The sequence below is a fragment of the Pimephales promelas genome, chromosome 20, assembly GCF_988280905.1.
Source record: "Pimephales promelas chromosome 20, fPimPro1.hap1.1, whole genome shotgun sequence".
Taxonomy (NCBI): Eukaryota; Metazoa; Chordata; class Actinopteri; order Cypriniformes; family Leuciscidae; genus Pimephales; species Pimephales promelas.
Genome location: NC_142788.1, coordinates 892,109 through 905,977, shown reverse-complemented (window position 1 = coordinate 905,977; position 13,869 = coordinate 892,109). Strand labels below are relative to the sequence as shown.

At 44.7% G+C, this 13,869-nt stretch overlaps 2 protein-coding genes across 3 annotated transcripts; both read right to left on the bottom strand.

The window, feature by feature from the left end:
* Nucleotides 1–27: 27 nt before the first annotated feature.
* Nucleotides 28–11,985, bottom strand: gp9 (glycoprotein IX platelet). 2 transcript variants are annotated; one of them, XM_039671306.2, is made up of 3 exons: nt 11,838–11,984; nt 11,369–11,475; nt 28–1,331 (listed from the first exon to the last, which is right to left on the bottom strand). In XM_039671306.2, the coding sequence occupies exons 2-3, from the start codon at nt 11,373–11,375 to the stop codon at nt 637–639; spliced, it is 702 nt and encodes a 233-aa protein (XP_039527240.2). In that variant the 5' UTR covers nt 11,376–11,475; nt 11,838–11,984; the 3' UTR covers nt 28–636. The 2 variants fall into 2 exon arrangements, with proteins under 2 accessions (XP_039527240.2, XP_039527239.2); XM_039671305.2 differs by lacking the exon at nt 11,369–11,475 and having other exon boundaries at nt 11,838–11,985.
* LOC148970511 (uncharacterized) lies at nt 4,462–9,109 on the bottom strand. Its single transcript, XM_089124355.1, has 2 exons — nt 8,962–9,109; nt 4,462–8,649 (listed from the first exon to the last, which is right to left on the bottom strand). Exon 2 carries the CDS (start codon nt 8,395–8,397, stop codon nt 4,585–4,587), a length of 3,813 nt encoding a protein of 1,270 aa, XP_088980481.1. The 5' UTR covers nt 8,398–8,649; nt 8,962–9,109; the 3' UTR covers nt 4,462–4,584.
* Nucleotides 11,986–13,869: the final 1,884 nt, after the last annotated feature.

The window sequence follows — 13,869 nt, the reverse complement described above, 5'->3', positions numbered from 1 at the left end:
ATAAGATAATCAAACAGAGCGAATAAATCCAGAGAAAACCACAAGAGGAATTTACCAAAAGACTGGAGAGGTTGATCTCAAGATTACAAACATCGAGAGGAACAGAGCAACTTAAACACACTCACAGGAAATGAGGCACAGGTGAGAACAATAGCACATGATAAAATGGCGGGAAACTGAAATGAAATACTGAGGGCCTCTAGTTGCCAAAACTAGTCTATAAATCTAACAATATTATTATAGCTTTTTATTTTTCTATTTGCTATTTTTGTTTTAAATTATCATTGAATTATTTTTAATTTCATTGTTTTTTTTGTGTTGATGTTATTTTATGTTTTTTCATTAATAAAATAAATGTATATATTTTTTGAGTTATAGTTATATTAGTACTTGTTTTCATGGCAAATAGCAAATATAAAATACATTTTCCTGTCCTAGTTAATGTTTATTTCATCAGAGGCTGTTTTCTTTTTTACCGCAGCACACTAAAATCCACCTTACAGAGCAAAAGTGTAAGTAACTGGCAGGATTTACGATTTCTAACATCTCAGTCCATGCTACAAATCATATCACAGCACAGTTGCAGTATCCCACTGCACACAAGCAAGCGAAGAGATTAGTGTGGAGTTCAGCTTCTCATGGTACTTTAATCTTAATGTTGTGTTGCTTGTGCAGAACGTCCAGTATCTGAGGGAGGATGTCCATGTTGAGTAAAGGCTTGTCCATGTCATCCCCAATACTGTACCTCACCCTCGCCCTGTGCTTGGGTTTGAGCGATCGCAGAGATTCGGCCTCAAATCCAGAGTGTCTCTCATCAATGCCCAGAATAAAGGTCGAGTTTCTTGCGAGTCGCACGCACCACAGCAGCAGACCAATGAGAAAGCAGAGCATTGAGCACACGGTGGTGTTATAGAGCCACTCGGAGCAGGACTCGGAGGCGCAGGAGCGCAGGTCGGCGTCCGTGAGCTCAGCGATGGACCTGTGGGCCAGTTCTGGAGGACTGGCACACACCGGACTCCCAGAGACCGCTCTATTCCTCTGAAGCCAATGCCTTAGGTACAGGATCCTGCAGTCGCAGTGGAAGGGGTTCCCGGAGAGATTGAGCAGCTGCAGGCCGGTGAGCGAGTCGAAGTGCCCTGGAGACACGGTCGTGAGGAGGTTATCCTGCAGGAGGAGATCTGTGGTGCTGGCATGAAGCAGAGGGAGCGTTCTCAGGCCCTGCGAGCTGCAGTTCACACGCACACCTTCATACGGGACAGCCGTACACCGACAGGAGTCACAGCGGACGTGTGCCAACACTGAGCTCAGGACCAGAGAAAACAGCATCCCGTCTGTGGAGGAAACACACACATCTTCAGATGTGGACATATTCAAATTCATTAAGATTATTCTAACGAATGTTCCTAAAATCCTACAAGTCTTGAGTAGTTTCAGACATTCATTTGTCTTTGGGTACATAACCTCATATTTACTGACAACACACTGATGAAAATTGCTGTAAAAGAACGGCCAAATTTTGACAGTAACCAGTAAAACAGCAATATATCGTAGAAAAAAATGCATTCTGGGTGATATATGTAGTATTGCCGAGTAGCACCTCTAGCAACGTTTGAGAATTTACAGTTCTGTAGGCGGACGAATATGGACAGTGATTCCGGTAAGAGAATCAGGCACAGGAGAAGTACATCTTCATCAAACTTCTCTTTAATGATATTCGTCAGGCAGTAAGTGACATCCATATACAATCTCAGGATGGTAAGGAGAGTTATATGATGCAATCATGTTATGTTGTGGTCTGTAGAATATATAAATAAAGGAATACAGTATGAATACAATATATCTGTACACAAATTACCTCACAAGTTATCAATAACTGACTAAATAGTCATCACAAATGAATGCTCAACTGTCAGATAACAAATTAAACATATAATGAGATAAACTACAAATAAACAGCATGACGCAGTATGTAATAATAACGTGACCATGGAATTAGCGCCTCTCCGCGATCGTCATTTGCATATCGCGATCGTCATTTGCTAAACATCCAACATTCACATGAACAGATATAAAGTGTTGACTAAATAACATTAACATATTTACTCACATTTGTTGCATGAACGCACAACATTGCACAATATCAGGGAAAACAGCGATATCAGGCTGGAACTGGCTTTAGCCTGCAGGAAGTTGCAACTATGATAAGAGTCCGTCAGACCACTGCTTGTTCCCGTTCCGAGACGGACTTTCTGACACAGCCGCCCCCAATTATCAGTCAGGATAATTGTATTCCTTAAGAAAGGCCGTTTGGAGGGTCTGTATCATTATCCCTCATTGGAGGAAGTGGAATCAGCTTCACGACAGGGCGCATGTAGATCTTGCCTTTGACTTGAACTTTGGCTGTTCGAATTCTCCCGTCAGCCCCTGGGCAGGTTTCGGTCACGATACCCACAGGCCATAGCGCTCGTGGGAGTTGATTGTCAATTACGAGTACCACCTGTCCCACTGCAATCTCTTTGCCATCTGATCTCCATTTCTGTCTACCCTGTAGTTCGGGTAAGTAGCAGCGAATGAAAGCAGTCCAGAACTGGTCGGCCAATACCTGACTGTGTCTCCACCTGCGTTTCCCCAAGAGTTCGTCGGAGTCATAAAGAACTTGTGGTAATGAAGCATCATGACGTCCCATGAGTAGTAGGTTAGGAGTCACAGGATCAAGGTCTGCAATGTCCGATGAAACATAGCCAAGGGGCTTGGAATTGAGGATGCCCTCAACTTCCACTAGCAATGTTTGCAGAACAGATTCAGGCACGGATTGTTCACGTAGAATGACTCGTAATGCAGTCTTAATTGATCTCACCTCTCGCTCCCATGTCCCGCCAAAATGAGGGGCACTTGGTGGGTTATAGCGAAACTGGATCTGCTGTTTAGCTAGTTGTTCCTGCAGCTCAGGAGCCATTTGACGAAAGGCGTCCTTTAACTCGTGATCACCTCCTGTAAAATTAGTGCCATTGTCACATAGAATCTCGAAAGGCTTTCCTCTACGAGCTATAAAGCGTCGTAAAGAAAGGAGGAAGGCGTCAGTATCTAGGTGCTCGAGGAGATCGAGATGTAAACATCTGGTTGTCAAACACTTGTATAGAATTCCCCATCTCTTTTCCTGGCGCCGACCTATCTTTACCTGAAAGGGCCCGAAACAGTCTACGCCAGTGGAGTAAAATGGTGGCTTAAACAGACGAAGCCTACAGGGTGGAAGGTCGGCCATCTGTGGGTTCTGCGGCTTAGCACGCCAAAACTGGCAATCCTGGCAAGAATACTGGTGTTTGCGCACAGCTTCACGGCCTCTAAGCACCCAGTATCTACGACGTAGCTCTGCTAGCACTCGCTCTGCACCTGGATGATGTAGTTGCTGATCTATGTCTTGGATGAGTAGCTTTGTGACCTGATGATGAGGATCTAGGACGATCGGGTGAATGATATCAGAAGGCAGGGATTCAACCCGACGAAGTCGTCCACCCACTCTGATAAGACCAGTATTTTCGTCATATTCTGGGGCGAGAGAACTCAAGCGGCTGTCTGTCGGGATAGGCTTTCCAGCTTTCAAAGCTCTGAATTCCTCCGGGAATGAATCATGCTGTGACTGTGCTAATAGGAGCTTTTCTGCCTGTGTATACATTGAGGCTTCAAAGACGTTGTTGTTGGCCGCCCCATTACAGGACTTGACAGTAGCTTGGACTAGCTCGCTCCAGGTTCTGAATTGACTGAGGTCTGAAGGCACTGGACTGGGAATGACGGTGACTGCTCCGACAAAGGATGCCCTTTTCATCTCGCTCAGATCAGGTACGGACTCCGTACTGGGTGTCAATGGCCACATATCCTGTGGTTCAGTTAGGAAAGATGGCCCAGATCTCCATTGGTGAGGACCTGCTATTTGGTCTAAGGTAAGACCTCTAGTGATATGGTCAGCTGGGTTCCGAGCAGAGTCCACATGCCTCCATTGGGTGACATCTGTTAAAGTCTGAATCTCTGCTACCCTCGACCCCACAAAGACCTTGTATCGGCAGGATTCCGACTTTAACCAATGCAGCACCGTAGTTGAATCAGCCCAATGTATGACTTTGTGTATGGGAATGGTCAGTTCAGCCTGTATCACTTTCGCCATCTGAGCTCCAGAGAGTGCAGCGCACAACTCTAAGCGGGGCATAGATAGACACTTACGAGGAGCCACTCTGGATCGAGCTAGGACAAAGGTAACATGGACCTTTTTACTGTCATCTGTGACACGAAGGTAGGCCACAGAACCATATACCCTCTCGGAAGCGTCACAAAAGACATGGAGCTCCCGAACAGTGGAAGGAGTATCAGCACCTCCAGGCACATAAGTTCGAGGGAATTGCAGTCTGGTGATACTAGAAAGCTCTGCAACCCATTTAGACCATATCTCTCGCAGGTGTATGGGTTCGATGGGGTCATCCCAGCTCAGGTTATGTTTCCAAAGATCCTGGATAAGAATTTTAGCCCTCGTGGTAAATGGCACTATGAAACCCAAGGGGTCGAATTGGCTCGCCAAAGCCTTGTACAGATTCCTCATAGTGGGCTGAACAGGCTCTGCAATGCGGTTCTTGTACCCGAGGGTGTCATCGAGGCAATTCCATTGTAGGCCGAGAGTAGGTTCTTGCATGTCAGTGCTAGTCTGAGACAACCAGCACTCACTACTAGCTGATCTGGCTTCCGATGGGAGGTGTTTGAGAACTGATGGTATATTACACACGCCCATTGTCTAATCTCGAAGCCTCCCTTTAGCAAAGATTGACGCAACCCATCTATAATGGCCCTAGCCTCACCTTGGTCGGGGGTACTGTGAAGACAGTTGTCAACGTAAAATGAGTTGTCCACAATATCAGTTAAGCCAGCCATTGCATCTTGGTATTCCTGGGCATGAAGCTGAAGGGCATAAATGGCGCAACATGGACTGCAGGTCGTACCAAAGGGCAATACCTGCCACTCATAGATGCCTGGGTCAGCTTCCCTATCCATGTTCCTCCAGATGAATCGCAGCACCGACTTGTCACCAGGTAACAAACGTACTTGGTGGAACATGCCTTTTATGTCCCCACTCACTGCCACTGCATGTTGTCTGAATCTCAGTATGACGCCCAGCAAAGATGGCCCCAGTGTTGGGCCCGGAAGGAGTTGTTCATTCAAGCTTTGACCATGGTATTGGTAGGAACAGTTGAAGACTATTCGGTCCTTCCCATTATGATGCACCATGTGGTGCGGAATGAACCACGACTCCGTGGACTTGTCTGCCTCCTCTTGTGTTATCTTGGCAATGTAGCCTTCAGATTCAAGCTTTTGAATTTCCGAACAGTAGGTTTGAGCTTGTTCAGGATTCTTGGCCAGTTTTCTCTCAATGTTTCTGAGACTGGGAAGCACAGCCTCTTTGCCTGCATAGAGCAAGGTGATAGGAGTACGCCTCAGTAACGGGGTAGCATACCGCAGGACATTATTCACTTCTACTCTGACCGTAGCAGACTGTAGGAGTTTGTAGGATTGTTGGTCTTGCTTTGATCTTGTGATCAGCTTTTCGTTGTATGGCAAGATATCAATCTGCCACAAGCGCTCTACATGTTGATGCAACTCGCCACGGGCTGGTGCTGTCATTAGATGCAGGCATTGTTGCTGGCCTTTAGGGGGCTGAATCGGACACATTGGGCCTTGCAGTACCCAACCAAGCTTCGTACATATTGCAACAGGGCTCCCTTCTGCTCCTCTACGCACTGGTTGAATAGGAGTCAGGAGGTGTGGCATATCAGACCCTATGAGGAGTAAGGGTTTCACTTTGTCTACAGACTGCAATGGTAGACCTTTCAGATGGTGATATGCTTTCTGAAGCGCTGCCACTGGGTAATTATGTTCAGCAAGGCTCAAAGCAGAGGCAGTAAAGGCATCACGAATGACATACCTTTCTGTGGGTTTAGTGATGGGAGAAACTTCTAAGGTAACTGTGGACCCTTCAAGTTTGGTATGACCTTGTTGGATTGTCTGGAGAGAGAGAACCTCTGAAGTTCCATTTAACCCAAGCTGCTGAATTACTGGAGGAAGAACAATTGTTCTTTCTGAGCCGTCATCTAGAACAGCATGGGCTTCTATTGTTCGGTCACCACTGTGCAAGAGGACCTTAACAACTTTAAGCATAACCTTCTGTGAGCGGTTAGGTGTGTCGAGATAGATTTGAGTGGATGGCAAACTCACCATTAACACTGCTTTTGAAGTATCTCTGATAGAGTCATGTAGGACAGTCAGGTGCAGTTCTTTGCAGACTTTACAGGGACGCTTGAGATTACAGGAGTCCACTGGATGATTCCGACCACATTTCCAACAACGCTTACCCTCTGTGATCCAGGTAATGATCTGGGTGGTGGTCAACCTCTTGAAGTTATCACAAGAGTTTAGAAAGTGATCTTGGCTGTCGCAGTGAGGACAGTAAGGCTTTAACTTGGAAACAGCTTTTGTCCGAGCAAGCTCAGAGGGCTTAGCAGTTCTCTCGGATGTCAAAAGTACAGGTGTTGAACGCTCTCGATGATATGAAGTGCCTTTACTCTTTACAGGTGACTTTGTGTCAAACTGAAACATAGCAGCAGCCTGACTCGAGATGCGCTTTGCTTGAGACTTTGTTTGTAACCAAGCCGCTAAGTCGGGAAGAGTGTAGGTCCTATCCGTACCAGTTTGAAGGATACCATGGCTTAAACAGTATTCTACAAAGCCATCTCGGTAAGCGGGTGGCATCTTTCCCAGAAGACGATCCACATGAGATCCACACATTAACTCATATCCGTACTGTCCCTCCAGCGTCCTCAGCATGCCCACCAGGGATTGCACAGATAAGGCGAATGAATCAAAGGCATTGGTATCACCCATTCTCAGTGGTGGAGTACTCATAATAGTACCTAATTCTGATTGAACAAGCTGTCTAGGCTGGCCATACTTCTCCTGCAAAGCTTGTAAGGCTGCGGTATATGGCTGTGGGTGGTGCATATATGCCTTAGCCAACTGCTGAGCACTAGCAAACTTCAGGTGGCTCAGTAACACTTGGTATTTGTACTGCTCAGTGATGTGAGTATGGTGACTTAATAGATTGTCTAAGGCCAGTTTTAACAAAGCAAAGTCACTTTCTGTACCGCTCTCAAACACTGGTAGTGTGGGCCGAGGAATACCGTAGGCTGCTGCCATCAGAAGCTCTGTTCCGGGTTGAGGTACATAACCAGTTTGGGGAACAAGTGGATGTGGATAAGATTGAGGGCAAATGGGTGCAGTAGATGAAACTGTCACTCGACGCTGAGGGGCTTGAAAAGGCTGATTCTGGCTGATAGGTGGGGCTACACGGCTTGGAAAAGGAGTGTGCACGTTTGAAGTTAACGCAGTAGTCGCAACAGGAGGCACTGGCTGTGATATCGAAACACTAACCGTGTGGGGGGTCACAAATTGGCTTGCTGCTGATTTCATGGGGTTGAATTGAGGTAGTGGCATTGATACTGAGCTGAACTGCCTCGGAACAGGTGATATGTCCTCCCCAGATGTGATATGTGGTCCCCCTTGGACTTGAGTGACTACACATGAAGACAATTGCGCTGTGAGAGCTGGAACTTGAGCAGGTATAGTCGATTGTAGTGACAAACAAGGTAGCCTGGGTGTTGACTGAACTGTGTGTGTGTCCCTTAATGTGCTCTGTTCCTCTGTAACCGTCTGTGTGGCTTGCATCATGGAAGAGGAGTGACAGGAAGATTGTTGAAATACAGGTGAGTGGGCTGGGCTGGCATGATGAAACTGTGATGGTAGCCCAGTTGTGTCTGGTGATGCTTGATGCTCTGGATTAGTCAAACTTGTGTCTTGGCTGAGCAGAGAACTCACCAGCTTGGCCACTTCTAGATCAGCTTCCGCCTTCTTCAGCTTGCGCCGTCGTTCTAACTGGTTAGATAAGGCCTCCTTTGCCATGAGAGCCTCTTCTTGAACACGTTGTGCCTCTTTGGCTTGGGTTTGTAATTTCTGGAACTCTATTTCTGCCAGTGTGTCCTCCTCCATTTGCTGAAGTAGGTCATCATACTGCCGCTGTTTTATTCTCTCCTCCACTATAGCTGCCTGACTACTTGTGAGTGCAGATGTAGCTTGGACACCAGACACAGTGGAATGACTACTGGATCTGGAACGGGAGCTGGCTTGACTATGGGACGTTTTCCTCGACTGGCTCTTACGTTGGCTGTGACAGCGAGAAGAAGCGGTTGGAGGAGGGTCCCCAGAAAGCATGTAGCCAACCTCATAGACACCCAGATGGGAAGGCAGTTTACTCTGTCTCTTAGGTCTCACCACTGTCTCTGATGCATCGCTAGCTGCTGTGTCCATACTGTTTACTGTTGCCACATCCGGCTCGAAGGACCAATTATTGCCGAGTAGCACCTCTAGCAACGTTTGAGAATTTACAGTTCTGTAGGCGGACGAATATGGACAGTGATTCCGGTAAGAGAATCAGGCACAGGAGAAGTACATCTTCATCAAACTTCTCTTTAATGATATTCGTCAGGCAGTAAGTGACATCCATATACAATCTCAGGATGGTAAGGAGAGTTATATGATGCAATCATGTTATGTTGTGGTCTGTAGAATATATAAATAAAGGAATACAGTATGAATACAATATATCTGTACACAAATTACCTCACAAGTTATCAATAACTGACTAAATAGTCATCACAAATGAATGCTCAACTGTCAGATAACAAATTAAACATATAATGAGATAAACTACAAATAAACAGCATGACGCAGTATGTAATAATAACGTGACCATGGAATTAGCGCCTCTCCGCGATCGTCATTTGCATATCGCGATCGTCATTTGCTAAACATCCAACATTCACATGAACAGATATAAAGTGTTGACTAAATAACATTAACATATTTACTCACATTTGTTGCATGAACGCACAACATTGCACAATATCAGGGAAAACAGCGATATCAGGCTGGAACTGGCTTTTGCATCAGCCTGCAGGAAGTTGCAACTATGATAAGAGTCCGTCAGACCACTGCTTGTTCCCGTTCCGAGACGGACTTTCTGACATGTAGTTTTCGAGAAAGTAGCCTAATCTGTGAATTAACATTGATCAGAGTCGAGAGTCAGTGGCTGTGCTCCCAATCACACCCATACCCTCAGTCACTATTCCCTACATTACCTCACTATATGGTCCACTTGACGAAGTGAATAATTCCATAGTTAAAGGGTTAGTTCACCCAAAAATGAAAATTAAGTCATTAATTACTCACCCCCATGTTGTACCAACCCCGTAAGACCTTCGTTCGTCTTCGGAGCACAAATGAAGATATTTTTGATTAAATTTGAGAGCTGTCTCCACATTGGCTGCCTGACTGGCTCTTGACAGCCCAGAAAGTAGAGGTCTTCACAGTGCACCCGAGACCCGTCGGCCCCGGACCCGACCCGGGACCCGTACGGGTTCGGGTCTATATTTTAAATGAGCAGCCGGGTCCGGGTCGGGTCCGAATCTATTACTTCGGGTCCCGGGTCTGTTTAACATTGTGTGTAATACCAACGCATTCTCATCCTTTAGCGTCATATAGGACGCGCTGTGTAACAAAACGGCGAAATACTACTCACATGGCACCCGTTATCGTTAATATAACACGCGCTGAGAACGGGCTGGTAATACACGTGCGATTGGTGTGCAATCTCAAGCGCGTGTCATGTTTCTATGGCAACCAGAGCAGAGCTTCCGCCAAACCGCGCTTTGCATTTTCTCCAATGTTTATAATAATATATTATAAATGAACCGTCTTGTTTAATCTTAAAGTTTTGGTGGTCAGATTCAGACTCAATGAAGAGCAGAGAGCACAGATATGATCAAGCTGAACAAGCAATCGTTATTATAGTTCAAAAGGGCAAACAGTTAAAGTTATTATGCGAGTTAACTCGAGTCAGAATGTGCATGTGTGCAAGGCTGCATTTGTCATCCATCACCGTGACATCAAGTGGACTTTTAAAGCTGAAATAATGAGTGGATTAAGCTTGGAAAAACGAGAAAAAACAACATGGATAGAACTTTCTTGTTGGTGGATTGTAATGCATCACAGTCAGTCAGATAACGTCAGGAAGTGAGACGACGACTACTAAAATTAGGTAAGACAAAAAGTTTTATTTTTCGCAACTCGTGTGAAATAATATGTGACAGACAATCGGGTCCAGTCGGGTTTGTGTCTTCCTGCCGGGTTCGGGTCCAGGTCGGGTCCGGGCAGTACAATTATGGCATTTCTCGGGTCTGCACGAGTCCGGGTCCAACTTTTGAAATGAACGACGGGTCCGGGTTGGTTCGGTGTAGCACATTACGGGTCTCTTCCAGGTCGGGCATGAATTTTTGGACCCGTGAAGACCTCTACCAGAAAGTCATTGAAGAAAATGTTTAAATATCCCATGTGACTACAGTGGCTCAACTATAAGTTTATCAAGCGACGAGAATACTTTTTGTGCGAAAAAACAAACAAAAATAATAAGACTTTATTCGACTATTCCTTTTCTTCCTTGTAGGCCATGAAACGAGACTTCCATACGATTTCCACGACGATTTCCACGACTTCAAGAGATTTCCTCAATAGTCGAATAAAGTCGTTATTTTTTTTTGTTTTTTCGCACAAAAAGTATTCTCGTCGCTTGACAAACTTATAGTTGAGCCACTGTAGTCACATGGAATATTTAAACATTTTCTTCATTGACTTTCTGGGCCATCAAGAGGCAGTCCCTTAGGAGCCAATGTGGTACTGAGACAGCTCTCAAATTTAATCAAAAATATCTTCATTTGTGTTCCGAAGACGAACGAAGGTCTTACGGGGTTGGTACAGCATGGGGGTGAGTAATTAATGACTTAATTTTCATTTTTGGGTGAACTAACCCTTTAATTCAGTTATATTTCAAAGTTAATTCAGATACTGATGAACACCTGCTGTTAACAAGCAGAATCACTGAAGGCAAGAGAAACAAGAAGAACAGAAAGAAATATGAAATCAAGGCGTTTACAGTTCTTAAAGTATCCCAGCACCATGCCGGCGGTGAGGGGAAAAGCTTGTGAACTTGTGTAACGGAGGCCAGCTAGTAGTTGCTGTGCGAGTAAACCTCACTCCCCTGATCTCAATAGGCGCTTTAGCGACAGACGTTAGAGGCTGCAGTCTTTAGCCTCCTCGTTAGAGAGCCCGACTCTCACGCCGGAGACCCGGGTTCGAGACCCGCTTGGAGCGCGGCGAGTGGGACCCAGGTGTAGGGGTTACACTTGCATGCGGTTTAATGTTTGATTTAGTTGATTTCACCTACCAATCATATGAGAGGATCGCAGCTCTAACACCAGCTCGTGTTAATGTCATCTAATGTTTGCCCACAGGCCTCTCAATGTCATCTGACCACATTCAGTCAGACATTAGCTGTAAGAAGAGCATTTTATGGTATATTATCAATAAGACTTCAAATCAGACTCATTTTAAAATGCTTTTATTATTAATTTAGTGAGAATGTGATGTTAGTATATAATTACAGATATTGGGCTGAAACTGTTATCAAACTAATTCATGAAATGATGATAAAAAGACAGTGCATACAGTTATAAATGCTGATGTGAATATACAGTATACTAAATTGTCATTTTCCTGGATATATGAGTATAAGTGAAACAGCAACAGCACTCCTAACTACAACAACATACTGCCCCTTATTTGAACACTTAAGTCACACTGTAAAAAAGTGTAAATAGGCAGACTTGTGTCTGCATAAGGGCTGTGAGACTTACCTTTCCGCATGTGTGAGGCTGTCTGATAATCATCTTGGCTGTAGGCGGAGCGGAGGGAAACATCCACGTGTCTTCTTTCAAGCGTTCCTGTATGTTATAATGGGAAAAACTGGTGCTGTAAACCTTAAACCACTGGAAATGTTTTCCCCATGTCTGATATTGTCTTGTCCAATGAGAGCCCTGGGATCATGTCAGGGTCATGTGATCGTCACGGGGGGTGGGGGTTGTGTGAGCGGGGGATAACACTATCTGCCCAGAGCACATTAGACATGTGTATACATGCCACAGCAAAAGTGACTTTCAATACAGGACTCTCATTACATGTCATACTAATTATTGCTTACATTCATTAGGGGTTGTAGCTTTTTAGTAAATGTAAATATATCAAGGTATATATAAAATATAATTTAAATGTGATGATGATGGACTACGGCTGGGTTTCCCAAATGAGGGTTTGTGCGGGAACTACAGGGCTTCGTGAGTTGATGAAAACTAGTTATTATTTGAATCAAATGCAACATTAAAATCAACAAATGGAGCTGTAAAATTACTTAAAATAAAACTGAAGAAGTGAGATATTGCCACGTTTTGTTTATTTAGATTCTTTGTATTTAATTTATTTGATTTAGAGTGCATTTACATGACAACAATGTCACAACGCTTCCCCGTTCACACTGATCCGCGAAAACAATTAAAAATCGTTTGTATTCTGTGTTTGCTCTTCATTCTGTATTGTGCTGCCAGGCCAGTAGTTGGCGATGTGTAAAGAGACACTACGCACCTGTAGATGTAACATGACGTCCTCTTTCACAAATTCACATTCCCTTTCCAATGGGAGCTTACACTGCGTCCAAAAGAAGTGTATAAAAACACAAAATAGTGCACTGAACTCCAGAGGGATGACGTTGTGTGATGAGGGCGCTGTGATTTTTGCAATTTGTTGATTTGTAAGCAGGATCGAACGTCGAGTTTTGTTGGCCTCCTCTCGCTTCAGAGAGTCCGTCTGCCGTCTTGGGCCGCCTTGGTGAACGGTCTTTGATTAGATTCTTCTCAGGACCTATTAGATAATATTGGCCCAGAGACTTCGAGTCAGGCAGGGTTGAGCATGAGGGTTTCAGCTCCCCTGGGGTTTCTGAGGGGTTAAACCAGATGTAGTGACCGGTGAGAAGAACTTCATTTCTTCTTTGCCCTTAGTGTAATGCCTGTCAGGGAGACTGGCATCACCAGACCTTGGGCTCTGCCCTGGCCATGTTCACTCGCCCGCTAAGGGTTCTTCCTCCATTTAGATCATTATTGCCTCAGCATGGCAGAGTGGGTACTCGCTCCCCTTAGTGTCTTCGCTGCTTCAGGCGTACCTGGGGCCTCATTTATAAAACTTTGCGTAGGATTTGCATCAGAAGTGGCATACGGATGAAACATAGAACGTGCGTACGCACAGAAATATTCGGATTTATAAAACCATGCGCACGCACATCCTACGCATTTTTCCCTTCATAAATCACAATCAGTTCTAAATGTAGCGCAGCTTTTGCGGCTTCATGTCGCGCCCATAGTTGCCCATAAATAGTCCGTGAAACGCCCAAAAGTTAATATTCATGAATTGCGAAATCATGTTAAACACAGAGAGGAAATAAAAAAAAATTAACTTCACTCAATCGGAAGTAGAAGTTATCGTTGGCGAGGTATGTGTATGGTATGGTCTGGTATGGTAAGGTATGGTAGGATAAGGTATGGTAAGGTATGGTAAGGTATGTTGTGGTGAGGTTAACCCAGGTTAGCTGGTGTGGTAGATGGGGTTTAAGGGAGGGTTAATGTATTGAGGTGGATACGGGTAAAGTAAGGTATGGTAATGTAAGGTATGGTTAAGGTATTCAACAGTGTAATTATAGTAGATGCCATTACAGAAACTTGCCAGCATTTTTATGCGTAGAATTTTTTAAAAGTTTAAGGGGTTTTACTTTATTTTATTACATAGATATTTTTATTGTCACTTTTAGAGTTTGTTGATTAACCCAGCTGAGAGAATGAGCAG